Here is an 11,511-nt window from a genome sequence, read left to right as displayed (position 1 = left end):
CCCCTGTAGCCTAGGCGCTAGGCTATGCGGTGCCTAGAGTTAGTGGGTACTTAAGTACTTAAGTAGGCAAGTAATGTTGCTTCCAATCCAATCGAACCCCGCCAACCCGAAGAAAGGCGACTCGAAGTAGAAATCAATTTACGCCCGTCGCGTCAAACCCAGCCTTTAACGCGTCTACCCAGAATTCCATCATCCCCCGCCAAACACCAAATACTCATAACACCACACCTGCCTCCATCCTCCTCTAGGCCTAACAAACACTCGCACATATATCCAAAAACAGCCATGGGTGGTAAGTGGCCTAGCTAAATCTCCTGCAATATCGCATAGTAGCAGCCCAATCCCGTACTCACCGTGCCAACAGACTCATATGGCGGCGGCTACTCCCGCACATCCTACAACGCCGGTGGTGGCGACGATGCAGGAGGTTTCGTATACGGCGGCTCCCAAGGTGGCAGTCAGAGCGGTGCAGGAAAGGTATGCTGCCCCAAAGATGCCACCCAATTAGCTTCGCCAAAGCACACTATCTAACGCTTCCCACCTCGTCTCGCAGGGCTACGGCGACGACACCCTGCGCCCCCGTCACCATCAAGCAAGTGATTGAGGCCGAGCAGGCCTACCCCGACGCCCCCTTCCGCATCGACGGCCTCGAGGTGACCCAGGTCACTTTCGTCGGCATGGTACGCGCCATCTCGCCCCAGACAACCAACGTGACCTTCCGCCTCGACGACGGCACTGGCATCATCGAGGTCAAGCAGTGGCTCGACGCCGACAAGCAGGACGACACCTCGAAGCAGGCCTTCGCCCTCGACTCGTACGTCCGCGTCTGGGGCCGCCTCAAGAGCTTCAACAACAAGCGCCACGTCGGCGCCCACGTCATCAAGCCCGTCGCCGACTACAACGAGGTCCAGTACCACCTGCTCGAGGCCACCTACTGCCACCTCTTCTTCACCAAGGGCGCCCCGGCGGCGGCGACGGTAGCGGTGCCAACGGTGGCGGCAACGACAGCATGTTCGTCGACGGCGGCAACGGGGCGGGCGGCGGTGACGTGCCCATGAACGATGGCTTGCGCATGGTCTCGGCCAGGGCAAGGCAGGTATACAACTGGCTGTCAAACTCCGAGGGCGGCAACGAAGGCGTCCACGCCAACATCATCTCGCAGGCGATGAAGATCAGCATCGGCGAGGTCCTCAAGTGCGGCGAGGAGCTTACGAGTGCCGGTGTCACCTACACAACAGTCGATGACGAGACATTTGCTATCCTGGACTACTGATCTAGTCACGGAGATAAATTAAATACAAGAAAAGGGGAGCACGGTGAAAGAACAACCGAACCACGGTACGGGAAGAAGATCGTATGGTCGCTTCACATATTGGCCATTTCGTGTCGCAGCGTGGGATGGAGTCGACTCTAAAACGAAATTACTGCATGCAAAACACACAGTGGCTAAGAGGAGGCCAAATTAAAGCAGATGGGCCTTTTGAGACTCAAATAAGGAGTGGCGTTGGCATAACAGCTGACTAGATATGAAATGATTGACCAATGATACCTCATATACGTGCAACCACATTCAGAGCTCATTCTTCCTTCTCTACGTTAAATAGGCAAAGACTGGAAACCCCTCCACAGCCGCTTCGGCAAGTGACAATCTGATATGACGCGAAGCCAGCTGCTACATCTCCCCCTTTATCCACCTACAATTCTGTCCAAGTACCCAAGGAAGTCAAAATTTCAAAGGCCTGAGAAAGGAAACATACCATCAGACATAAAAAGCTCATCATCAAGCAAATAATGAAACGAATGTGCGAAGAGGATTGGTAAAACTGCAACTGTTTAGCTGCGATATGTGTTTGAAAGGGGGAACAAAATAGGGGAAGTTCGTGACGTACCATAGCTGCCCCCGTTTGACAAAATTGAAATCGTGAGTTCGTTAACATTCTGACCACATAACTTCCGCCCGATTCTCGCGTGGGTTTCGAGCAGCATCGATACCACACAGCATCGTCGACCGTCACTGTACCCTCTGCGGAGCCAGCCCGCCACCGCAGACAATCTGCTTGTTGATGTGGTGGTGGTGGTGATGATGGTGGTGACCCGATGCCGCGGCGGCTGCCATGATGCCCGACTTGAGCTGCTGTTGCTGCTTGTTGGCGGTGCCGGCGGTCGATGTCGCCGTCGTCAGCGGGACGTGAGGAGTAGTGGCAGCAGAAGCCGATGGGTGCGGCGGCTGGGGCTCGCGGACCATGATGGACATGCGGACGGGCGGGGGCGGCGTGGTCTCGTCCGAGGGCGACCACGAGTCGTCCATGCCCATGTAGATGTCCTTCTTGACCTCGAAGCCGAACTTGGCGTAGTAGGCGTTGTTCTTGAGCGAGCTGGACTCGAGGTACATGGCCCGGTTCTCGGCGTCGGCCTAGGATTCTCAGGAGGTCAGGAGAGGGGGAAGAGAAGAGAAGAGAGAAAGGGGCAATACAAAAAGAAGAAGAAAGGGGAGGAGCGGGTGCTGGTTTGCTCACCTTGACAGCCATATCCTCGATCAGCTTCGCCGCGTACCCGCGCCCGCGCCCGCTGGGCTTGGTGCCCAGGTAGACGAGGTAGTAGCAGTCGTCGTCGCGGTCGCCCATGATGTCGCGCTTGGTGTCGTGCAGCAGGGGCAGCAGCTCGCCGTAGTACCGGCGGCGGCCCTCGGGCGACAGCTGCCAGTAGAGGCGCCACATGCCGCTGCGCAGCGTCGTCCACCAGTCGTCCATGGTCTGGCCGGGAGGCACCCTGTCGTTGCGAAGGGGGAAACGCTGTCAGCAAAACTGTAGATGGATGAAGTACTTACGTACGTCTTGTCCCCTCATAGAACTCGATGCAGATATCGTAAAGAGGGAAAAAAGGAGAGGGTAGAAGAATGGAAATCAGATGGGTATTGCTCAGCACACTTGTACCAGGTTCGACTGCCCGCCGTGATGATAGGGTCGGGGAGGCACAGATGGGATGAATAGGGGGTGTGAGAATTACGTATCAACTTGTTACCCCCTACCATCTTTACACCAGAAAAGTTCAAACTCGGATAAAACAATGCTCCCCTTCCCGTGTAAAGATAATAGGGAGAAGTAAAGGGAAAACGAAGTAAGGGACAAGAACAGGATTTACTCAACTCACCACAGAGCAACCCCGTCATAATCCGCCCCAATGGTGGTCACCGCGCCGCTGTAGCAGTGCGCCGCGACAATGTAGTTCATAATGTCAACATGGAGACGCCACTTCAAGGTCTCGTCGCCGTCGCCGCCGCCTTCGGCGTCGACCAGGTACCGGGCCAGGTCGTCGGAGGCAAAGGCCTGCGCCAGCGAGAGGGCGGCCTCCTTGTACTCGGCGATGCCGATGGCGCGGACCTGGTCGCCCCACTTCTCGGGGACGAGAGACCGGTGGCGTTGGACCGGGACGACGACAGGCACAGGCTTGGCCGGCTGTCGGTTGAGCTCGATGACGGTGCTGTTGGCGGGGGTGTTGTTGGGAGTGATGGTGGCGGTGGCGGTCATGGTGGAATTGCTGGTACGGTTCTTGTTTAAGTGCGCCATGGTTTTATTGTACTCTCTGGGTCACTTGTTGTTGGCGCTGGTGCTTCTGATTTAGTTCAAATTTGATTATTATCTAATGCTCATAGTGTTAGTCCGATAGATGTCATTTCTCGCCTACCATAGCCGACTCCTGTATACTAAACCATACTGGTGGGACCAAGGGAAGAAAGTATACTCGCAAATGCATCCTGATCACCTCTCGACAAGAGACTTACTCGGTTTATTACTTGTTGAACTTGATATATTCTGTATACTATCACCCGTGTGGACTCGAGAGAGCTGGCTTCTCGAGACGGGCATGAATCGGGACGGGTGGCGCAGGCAGTGAAGGCTTTTTCGTAAGTCAACAGACATCAATCTTGTGTTTGACGGGGTGAGTCTCTAGAAAAAAAGATCCGTGTGATAACAGAGGAGTGGTTAAACACCCGATATATTATCAAGCGGGTATGAGGTCGAGCTGGATGGGGGTGAACATGAAGGAATAGCCAATGATCCGGGTTTTCGTCAGTCACGTCTGATAACTATACACGAAGGGTAGATCAGATGTGAACTTGTCGTATAAGGTGAGGCACGGAGATGGTTTGCTTATACGGGCACGAATGGCAACAGACAATAGCAGGGGTGAAGACAGAGAAGAGAGGAATAGAGGTGATGAGAACAGTTCGGGTTATGCAAGTAGCAACAGAAAAAGACCCAAGAAGCGTCTTGGAGTTATATCTACAGTACACCCTGATATACTGGGGTTAGTACCGAAAGGTATACACGCAAGAGCAATCCCAAGTGTTGTCTTTTCCTGTATCACCTAACAGCCTTGAAAAGTCAGTGGTATATCGCAACCGGAGAGACTAGCAAACAAGCATCTGTTGACTATTTCCAGTGGATGAAGAAGAGGGAAGCCAGAGAAAGAGCCTCTAAAGTGGCGCCTGGGGGTTCTTTAACACCGGAAGAAAGACAAAGCACGAGGCCTGGAGAGAGTCAAACAAGGGTACTTTCACTCATTTGCTGGTCCGCGTGGGATGGCTGCAGCAAGCCTACATCACAGTTTCATTGCGTTGTGTATGGGCGAAGGGGAGGATGCGGTATCGTGTAAGACGGCAGGCTGCGGTACGGCATGTTGTACACTTGCACGTACGTACAGTGAGGCATGTACATCGGACACGGCGGCTCGGGGCCTCTCCTTGTCTCATTGAGCCCGCCAGCCACTGGATCATCCGGAAGACAACGGGGAGTAATTATGATGCGTTCTACATACTGCCAAGCTTACCATTGGCTGTGGGGACAGGGCGAGCGTCTGTCTATGGACTGATGCAGTAGATGAGTATCGCTCCCGGGCTTGGCTGCTTGGAGGGGCTAAGCGATGGGTGTTCAGTTTGCGTGGCGGGAATGCATTCAAGTCTGCAGCTAGGCCTACTCGCAGCTAGTAGTGATGACCGAAAGTGGGGTTGACACAGCGTAGTCGATGTGGTGTATCAAGGTGAGGGTAGCCAATGGCCGGTATCAGGCTGTCGCCCAGCATGCAAACTGCATGGAGTCGGATCAGCTGATGCCCGCCTTGCTGTTTCCCGTTGCCCACACCACCAAGACTTTGGGGAAAGCTTCGGCTTCCGTCGCCCTGTTGCGCGGCCAGCTTGATTGCCCGGGGGTTCGACAGTGCACATCTCGTGCCGAGCTAATGGATAGGCCTGTCATGCTGGCTTCCAGATGTACCGAAAGACCACCCCAGTCGGTCGGTCTGACGGGGCCAGGGGCTGCCCGATATGAACGAAAAGTAAGTTCTGCCAAGGGAGGAGATTGAGGATTAGATTTATGTATGCTGGACTCCTTGCTCGAGTTATATGAGAAACCGGATATCTTGGAGGAAAAGAAAAAGAAACCATGGCTGCTGTTCAACCAAGCTACACCCAAAAAGCAACTCCACGTACGACCCCCGTTCTTGTTGGGGCCCCACCTTCTGTCATGTTGTGTTGGCCCCTTTTGAGCCATGTCCCTTTCAGATCTCCTGCTGCGGATGACACACAGCATTATGCGAGGTAAGACGTGCTGCTCACATGCGTCGGATTTGCTGCTCGTTCTCGAACTTCTCCAGTCCCGAGTCGAGGCTCTCCCACCACTCGAAGAGCATCGACTCGCAGATCAGCTTGAACCACGGCGTGAACTTGAGCTCGGGGTCGGCAAACAGCGTCTTGAGCTCGGCAGGCGACACGTATTTGGTGTCCTTGACCTCGTTCTTATTGGGGTTCAAATCGACGTTGGCCTTGATGAACAGAATGTAGTCGACTGCGCGTTATGAGCGAAAAGGGTTAGTCACACATTTAAGAACCATCCAGCAATTGTTTTAAATGAGGGCCAACATACTCTCGTGTTCACCCCACTTGCCATCGCTCGGGGCCTTGTAGTGAATTCTCGTCAAGAAGCGGAAGTTCTCGAGCGGGACCTGCTCCTTCTTGATGCCCAGCTCGTGGTCCAGCTTCCGCTGGGCCGCGTGCTTGACGCCCTCGATGGACTCGGGCAGCGTGGAGCCCGTCTCGCTGGGGATGTGGAGAGGGTGCGAGCAGCAGGTGTTTGTCCACATGTCGGGGAAGGTGATCTTCTCTGAGGCGCGCTGCTGGAGGAGCAGTCGGTTCTGGTCGTCGAACAGGAAGACGGAGAAGGCGCGGTGAAGCAGGCCCTTGTCGATGTTGGTCATCAAGTGGCCTGTCGCGGAACGACAAGAATGCCCTGTCAGCTCGAATTATACTACGACTCTGCTCGGCTGCTGCAATTGAAGGGAAGTAGTATATTGTTATACATACAGAGCTTCTTGCTCGCTGTTCCAATCGGCAAGTCGTTCTCGTCGAGGACGATGCACACCTCGTCCATCAAGCGAATTTGCTCCTCATCGTGGCCATCGAGCGCAGCCGAAGTCGTGTCGATGTCGGGGAACAGGCGCAGAATGTTCTCCGCCGTTATGGGGGTGGCTTCCGTGGTGGTGGTGGTGGTGGTAGACATTTCGACTTTTTTTTCCGCGGCGCAAGAATGAATTGATAAATGAAGAACAGAAACCAATCGAGGGTAACGCAACTCGGAGGGTCGTCTGATGTCTGGTCGAGATGTTCTCCGGGCAATTTATCAATAACGGTGAATGGCAGCGACACACACTAACTACTACTAAGCCGACCCGCCCATCAATCGCAGCGCAGCAACGAGGGGCAATTCAATTTAGAGAGGACCCCGCCAGGTAATTTCACCGGAGGCAAGCGGCAAGTAGCGAGGACGTCGTGCCAGGGTCTATTCAGGTCCATGTCGGTCTAGCACGCCCGGTATTTGTCTGCATCCACCATTCCAACTACCCTCCCTGCAGTACTTGTGGCCTACACGTACAGCACCAGTTACTGCCGCGAATCGCTGTTACTCAGTGCGGTCCTTAGGTGCTTGTGTCACCACCCAAGCTGCTGCTCTGCTGCTCTGCTACCCTGGGCTTGGTACCGCCATTCGGGTCAAGTGGGGCGTTCACACCAAACTCGGGTTCCGATCCCCGATTCCCGTTCCTCTGAATTCCCGTTGCTGTGCCCCGGGTTCCCCGAGTCTCGACCATAATACACACGCTGAAGCGGCATTTGTGTTCTGGTTCTCTGGCACGAGGATTTCGAGAGACCTGACGGAGTGAATATGCATAACCAAGTACCTAATAGAACTGAATGCTTGGAACGATTTGCCCATGTTTATAAATCGCTCCGCGCTCGCCCATGTGTCCACAAACGTACCTAAGCTTCTAGCATAATCAAGACACACAGAAATGCCACGGATGCAGTGGCCCCCCCGATACCACCATCTCAGGTAGCACTTCGTTTGTCAAATAAAACAATGCTCCGACCCTACCTCTTACGCCATCGTGGCTGACAAAGACCCTTGCCCGCCCCTTCTAAGCACTGGCATTTCGATCCTCGGCCTCGCGAACGGATTGGTCCCAGTCGCTTCGCCAGATATAACAATACTCAACCGTAGAAACTCTGGTATTATAAGGTCAGAAACTGCGACAGGCACACACAAGTAGTTTCGAAGAAACATTGGGACCAATCACTTACATGATAAGTCCGATCGTGACTCCAATCCAGAGTCCCACCAAACGCCAGTCTAGCCCGAATGCCAGACCAAACGAAATCGGCAGCGCCACCAAGTAGTATGACAGAAGGTTGGCGTAGCCCCGAAATGTTGACGGCCGATACCTCGCAGCAGACCGTGGGCCATGGCGGCCATGCCGTCGAAGAGCTGCATGACCGCCACGAGCGGCATGATGGCCGCCACCAGCTCAATGACCTCTTGGTCCGAAGTGAACAGCAGAGGCAGTTTGTATCGAAGGCTTGACAGCAGCGTCACGTTGAAGAGCGCAACCATGAGAGCGCCGAAGAAGGCCACCTTGGCCGAGGTTTTGGCGGCATCGACCAATTTGGCCCCGATGAGGTAGGCGATGCGAGTAGAAGCGGCGATAGACAAGGGGAAGGGGACCTGGAAGGTGGTCGACGTCAAAGTCATGAGGCAGCTCTGCGCAGCTAGGTACGACGTTCCAAACTGACTGCTGGCCAGCGTCAGGATCTCAAAGGCAAACCACTCCGCCAGAACCATGATCATACCAGGCAGAGCCAGCTTGATCATAGGTTCTACAACACACAACCGTGGTTAGCTCAACAGGCAGAGTGTATCCGTTTAGGGGGAACATGAACTCACTCCAGTTTGTCAAAGCTCGCTTGCTAAACCCGCCCCAGCACTGCATGCCATCGCCGAATCTGACGTACAAGAATAGGAGTACCGGCATCAAGTTCTGAGTGATCACCACAGCGATCGGGGCCCCTTTTGAAACCCCACTCGAACTTCCACACGAATAACCATTGCATCAAGACATTGAGAGGTGCTGCGATGATCAGCACGTAGGTGGTCACATGGAAGAGCCCCTGAGACTGGACGAATCGCTTTCCGCATTCGAGCGCACAAAATCCGGGTATGCCTGCAATTGTGATTCGGAGATACAAGCCAGCCAGTTCAGCAGAGCGTGGGTCGGGAATCATTAAGAGAAGGATGTCCTCGGCGAAAAACCATACAACGGCAATGGGAAATGTGAGAGCCCACAGGAAGTAGATCATCCGTTGGAACTGGAGACCGACGAGATGCTTGTGTCCGGATCCGTAGGCTTGACTGCAGAGCGTATCCAGGCTTGTCGTAAGACCCTGGAAAGGGGCATAGCACTGCAACACCAGAAGTCAGCAGATAGACTTCACCAGGCTCTTCTCTCCCAGAAATCACATGTTCACTCTCGGAAGCGTAAAGCAATTCCACTCACGGTAATATTCGCCGTCATGGTAGCCACTATCCACTATTGTCAGCGAATGCACATGGATACGGGGATGGTGGGTATCATGCTTACGGCTCACCGCACCAAGCTCAATCTTTCCGATGTGTCCCACGCTAAAGATACCCGATATGTTGATACTGTACTGCAAAACAAATGTGACAATCAAGGGAAGTGAATAGACCGTAATCGTCTTGACTTCCCTCTGCCACGTAGTGTGGATCTTGCCTGATGCCACGGCAGCCTCCCATTGCTCGTTGAATTGCTCATCACTAGGATCCAGTCCAGGAGTGGTACTTCCCGTCAGAAGCGGCGAGGTCTCGGAGGGTCCTCCTCCTGGAGCTCCCGACGCCTGCTGCTGCGTCACCCGTGCTTGAGACGTGGTATCCCCAAATAGGCGCTGGTAGGTGCGCGTGAAAAGACCCGCGTTCTCACCTGGAGGACGATCCGGCCCCAGAAGATGATTATCCCTCAGAAGAGCCTCTTCTTCGTTTCGGGACTGCTTTTTCTCGATCCTGGTAAGCACCGGCCCATCCGCTGGTTCCGGCAGCATCACCGGCCGCCGATCGCCAAAGGTCATGCCGGCGGGCTGCCGGTATAGAGTCGGGTTGGCCCCGACATCTTCCGTGTCGCTAGAACCTGAGTGCTCGGCTACTATGCCGGCTTCGCGGTCTTCGGCCAGATCCTGGGCCAGAATTCCGTGGGCAAGGGGAGATGTGGCTCGGAACGAAGGGGTCCAGGACGACGCAACGATTTCAGCTGCATCATCCCGCCTGCCGCCTTCTCTCCCGCCGTTGGAGTTCGTCGGTCTCGGGTTTGTCATTTTGTCTCTCAGCTCGGGATGAACTCTATTCGCCGTAGCTGGGAGAAACGGTCGCCGGAGAACGCGATCCAGTGCAGAACCTTCGAGGCCAAAATAGCTCGCGGCTGAAATATCGTGAAGAGGTGTTAAGAAGGATTCTAGCGCTCCCGGACTTGCTAGATAGGACGAAATAAGCCCGAGATGAGCGAAGAAGAGAGTGCCGGCCTGGTTACATATTATATACATGTCTTACATGCCACATACCTTCCCTATGTAGGACAACCTCCACCATTGACGATGTACGGCTTAGTTCGGCGGCAGCTGCGTCGGGGGTCTCCCAGCAGGCCAACACGCCCCACCAGACGCATCCCCTTCAATGGTGGTTTGCTGCCGTAGGCTGCAGACTGCAGCCATGAGAAATCCCCAGGAGCTCACCGCTACTGGCTGGCTGCTTCACTTGTTCATGATGTATACTGCGTGATGCCAGTTAGCGTGTGCAGGCAAGCTCCCTTCCGGCTCTCGGAGGGGTGGTGAGACTGGGCTGGTGCTGGAGGGAAGTAGCCTGTCGGGCGGGCGTTTTGGTGCCAAGGCATGAGAGCGATTGGGCGCCACAGCAGCGTCGGTGGGCCCCGCGTTTGACTGGATCGTTGCCGTGCCGTTCTTGAACCGCTCGCGGCCTTCCACATTTGTACAAAGCCTCGAGATCCTGACGTTCGATCACCCTTGAACAGCGCGTCGTGTCGCCTTATTTCCAATTTGACAGTCGTCTTGACTCTATTGTTTCTCTTTTTCTCCCCCTCATCGTCTCTTATACGTTTTCCCGCCGGCTGCATTTCCCTGCTACGTACGCACTCGAAAACATCACTTTCTTGGGTGCATGCCCCGTCTTAGTCAAGGCCGCACTGCTAGTTTGAAAAGACGATGCAACGCGTTTCGTGGCAGAATGGCGATGCGGCGGATGGCACGACGTCACGTCCCTCTCGTTGCTGTGGTGGTGCACTCTCACCCTCGAAACTAGGGGAACCTGTCGAGTACCCCCGAGATCTCATGTACGTCTATTCGTCGAGTTATTGATACCATCTTGTGGCTAGATATATGAAGAGAGAAAAGGAAGCTCACATCGTCTAGACCCAGTGACAGCCCCTTCTGGTCCTGGCCGTTCCTGGGCCCCTTGCTCTTGGAGAACGAAAGCAGCGATGCACGAGATCACTGCGCTAATGAGAGAAGTGCGTACATGCGTAACCCAATGCCAGTGCCACTGACTCGGAAACCGACAGGTTGCTGACCCTCGCTCCAAAGCTTTCTTATCCTACCTCCGGCTCTCCATCTACATGGCCATTGTCTCGGTGGCCATAGTGGTGTCATTTCACCTGCGCTCGCAGCCTTCTGCTCTAGAGTTACGCATAGCGAAACCGCTTGGTATCATCTTCTGGATCCTTGCCTTCGCGTGTCTATTGGTGGGCTTTGGTAACTATACGAGTCCGTACACTCATTCTCCGTGCCTCGGATACATTGCAGGTTGCTGACGACCTTCTAGAAACAGTAAACAAATACGCAAATAGGACCGCGATTGTGCAATCCGGATGGATTACCCAGACTGTGAGTTCTCAGTCACGAGACAAACGAGTCAAAAGGGGACCACACTGCTAACAAACAACAGATCATGTCGCTAGTAGCTTTGTCCATTGTTGGTACCTGTGTGATTCTACTAATAATCGCCAAAGTTCAGGTGGACGAATAATGGCTCTACTTGAATCAGTCACGGAATAGTCCCAAGTCGGAGGCCTCAGTTTGACAGAAATAAACGCTTGGATTCTCTC

General features: G+C 54.3%; 5 protein-coding genes across 5 annotated transcripts; 2 read left to right on the top strand and 3 right to left on the bottom strand.

The window, feature by feature from the left end:
* Nucleotides 1-285: 285 nt before the first annotated feature.
* Nucleotides 286-1,273, top strand: PG997_008502 (replication factor A2; the record flags this gene model as incomplete). The annotated part of the gene is made up of 4 exons (XM_066812817.1): nucleotides 286-292; nucleotides 365-466; nucleotides 520-983; nucleotides 1,097-1,273. The coding sequence occupies 4 exons, from the start codon at nucleotides 286-288 to the stop codon at nucleotides 1,271-1,273; spliced, it is 750 nt and encodes a 249-aa protein (XP_066668159.1).
* Nucleotides 1,274-2,011: 738 nt separating this feature from the next.
* Nucleotides 2,012-3,527, bottom strand: PG997_008501 (uncharacterized protein; the record flags this gene model as incomplete). Its single annotated transcript, XM_066812816.1, has 3 exons — nucleotides 2,012-2,413; nucleotides 2,517-2,769; nucleotides 3,151-3,527. The coding sequence occupies 3 exons, from the start codon at nucleotides 3,525-3,527 to the stop codon at nucleotides 2,012-2,014; spliced, it is 1,032 nt and encodes a 343-aa protein (XP_066668158.1).
* A 2,083-nt stretch (nucleotides 3,528-5,610) lies between these two features.
* Nucleotides 5,611-6,554, bottom strand: PG997_008500 (isopentenyl-diphosphate delta-isomerase; the record flags this gene model as incomplete). The annotated part of the gene is made up of 3 exons (XM_066812815.1): nucleotides 5,611-5,843; nucleotides 5,922-6,260; nucleotides 6,359-6,554. The coding sequence occupies 3 exons, from the start codon at nucleotides 6,552-6,554 to the stop codon at nucleotides 5,611-5,613; spliced, it is 768 nt and encodes a 255-aa protein (XP_066668157.1).
* A 1,125-nt stretch (nucleotides 6,555-7,679) lies between these two features.
* Nucleotides 7,680-9,712, bottom strand: PG997_008499 (ethionine resistance; the record flags this gene model as incomplete). Its single annotated transcript, XM_066812814.1, has 4 exons — nucleotides 7,680-8,189; nucleotides 8,339-8,785; nucleotides 8,881-8,906; nucleotides 8,965-9,712. 4 exons carry the CDS (start codon nucleotides 9,710-9,712, stop codon nucleotides 7,680-7,682), a joined length of 1,731 nt encoding a protein of 576 aa, XP_066668156.1.
* A 1,108-nt stretch (nucleotides 9,713-10,820) lies between these two features.
* On the top strand, nucleotides 10,821-11,432 carry PG997_008498 (uncharacterized protein; the record flags this gene model as incomplete). The annotated part of the gene is made up of 4 exons (XM_066812813.1): nucleotides 10,821-10,917; nucleotides 10,991-11,170; nucleotides 11,235-11,290; nucleotides 11,352-11,432. Coding segments are annotated over 4 exons (414 nt in total), but the record flags the coding sequence as incomplete, so codon positions are not given.
* Between the last annotated feature and the right edge of the window lie 79 nt (nucleotides 11,433-11,511).

The sequence above is a fragment of the Apiospora hydei genome, assembly GCF_038363865.1.
Source record: "Apiospora hydei strain CBS 114990 chromosome Unknown utg000006l_segment0_segment0, whole genome shotgun sequence".
NCBI lineage: Eukaryota > Fungi > Ascomycota > Sordariomycetes > Amphisphaeriales > Apiosporaceae > Apiospora > Apiospora hydei.
The sequence above is the reverse complement of the archived record's forward strand: the minus strand, read 5'-3'. Positions and strand labels throughout refer to the sequence as shown.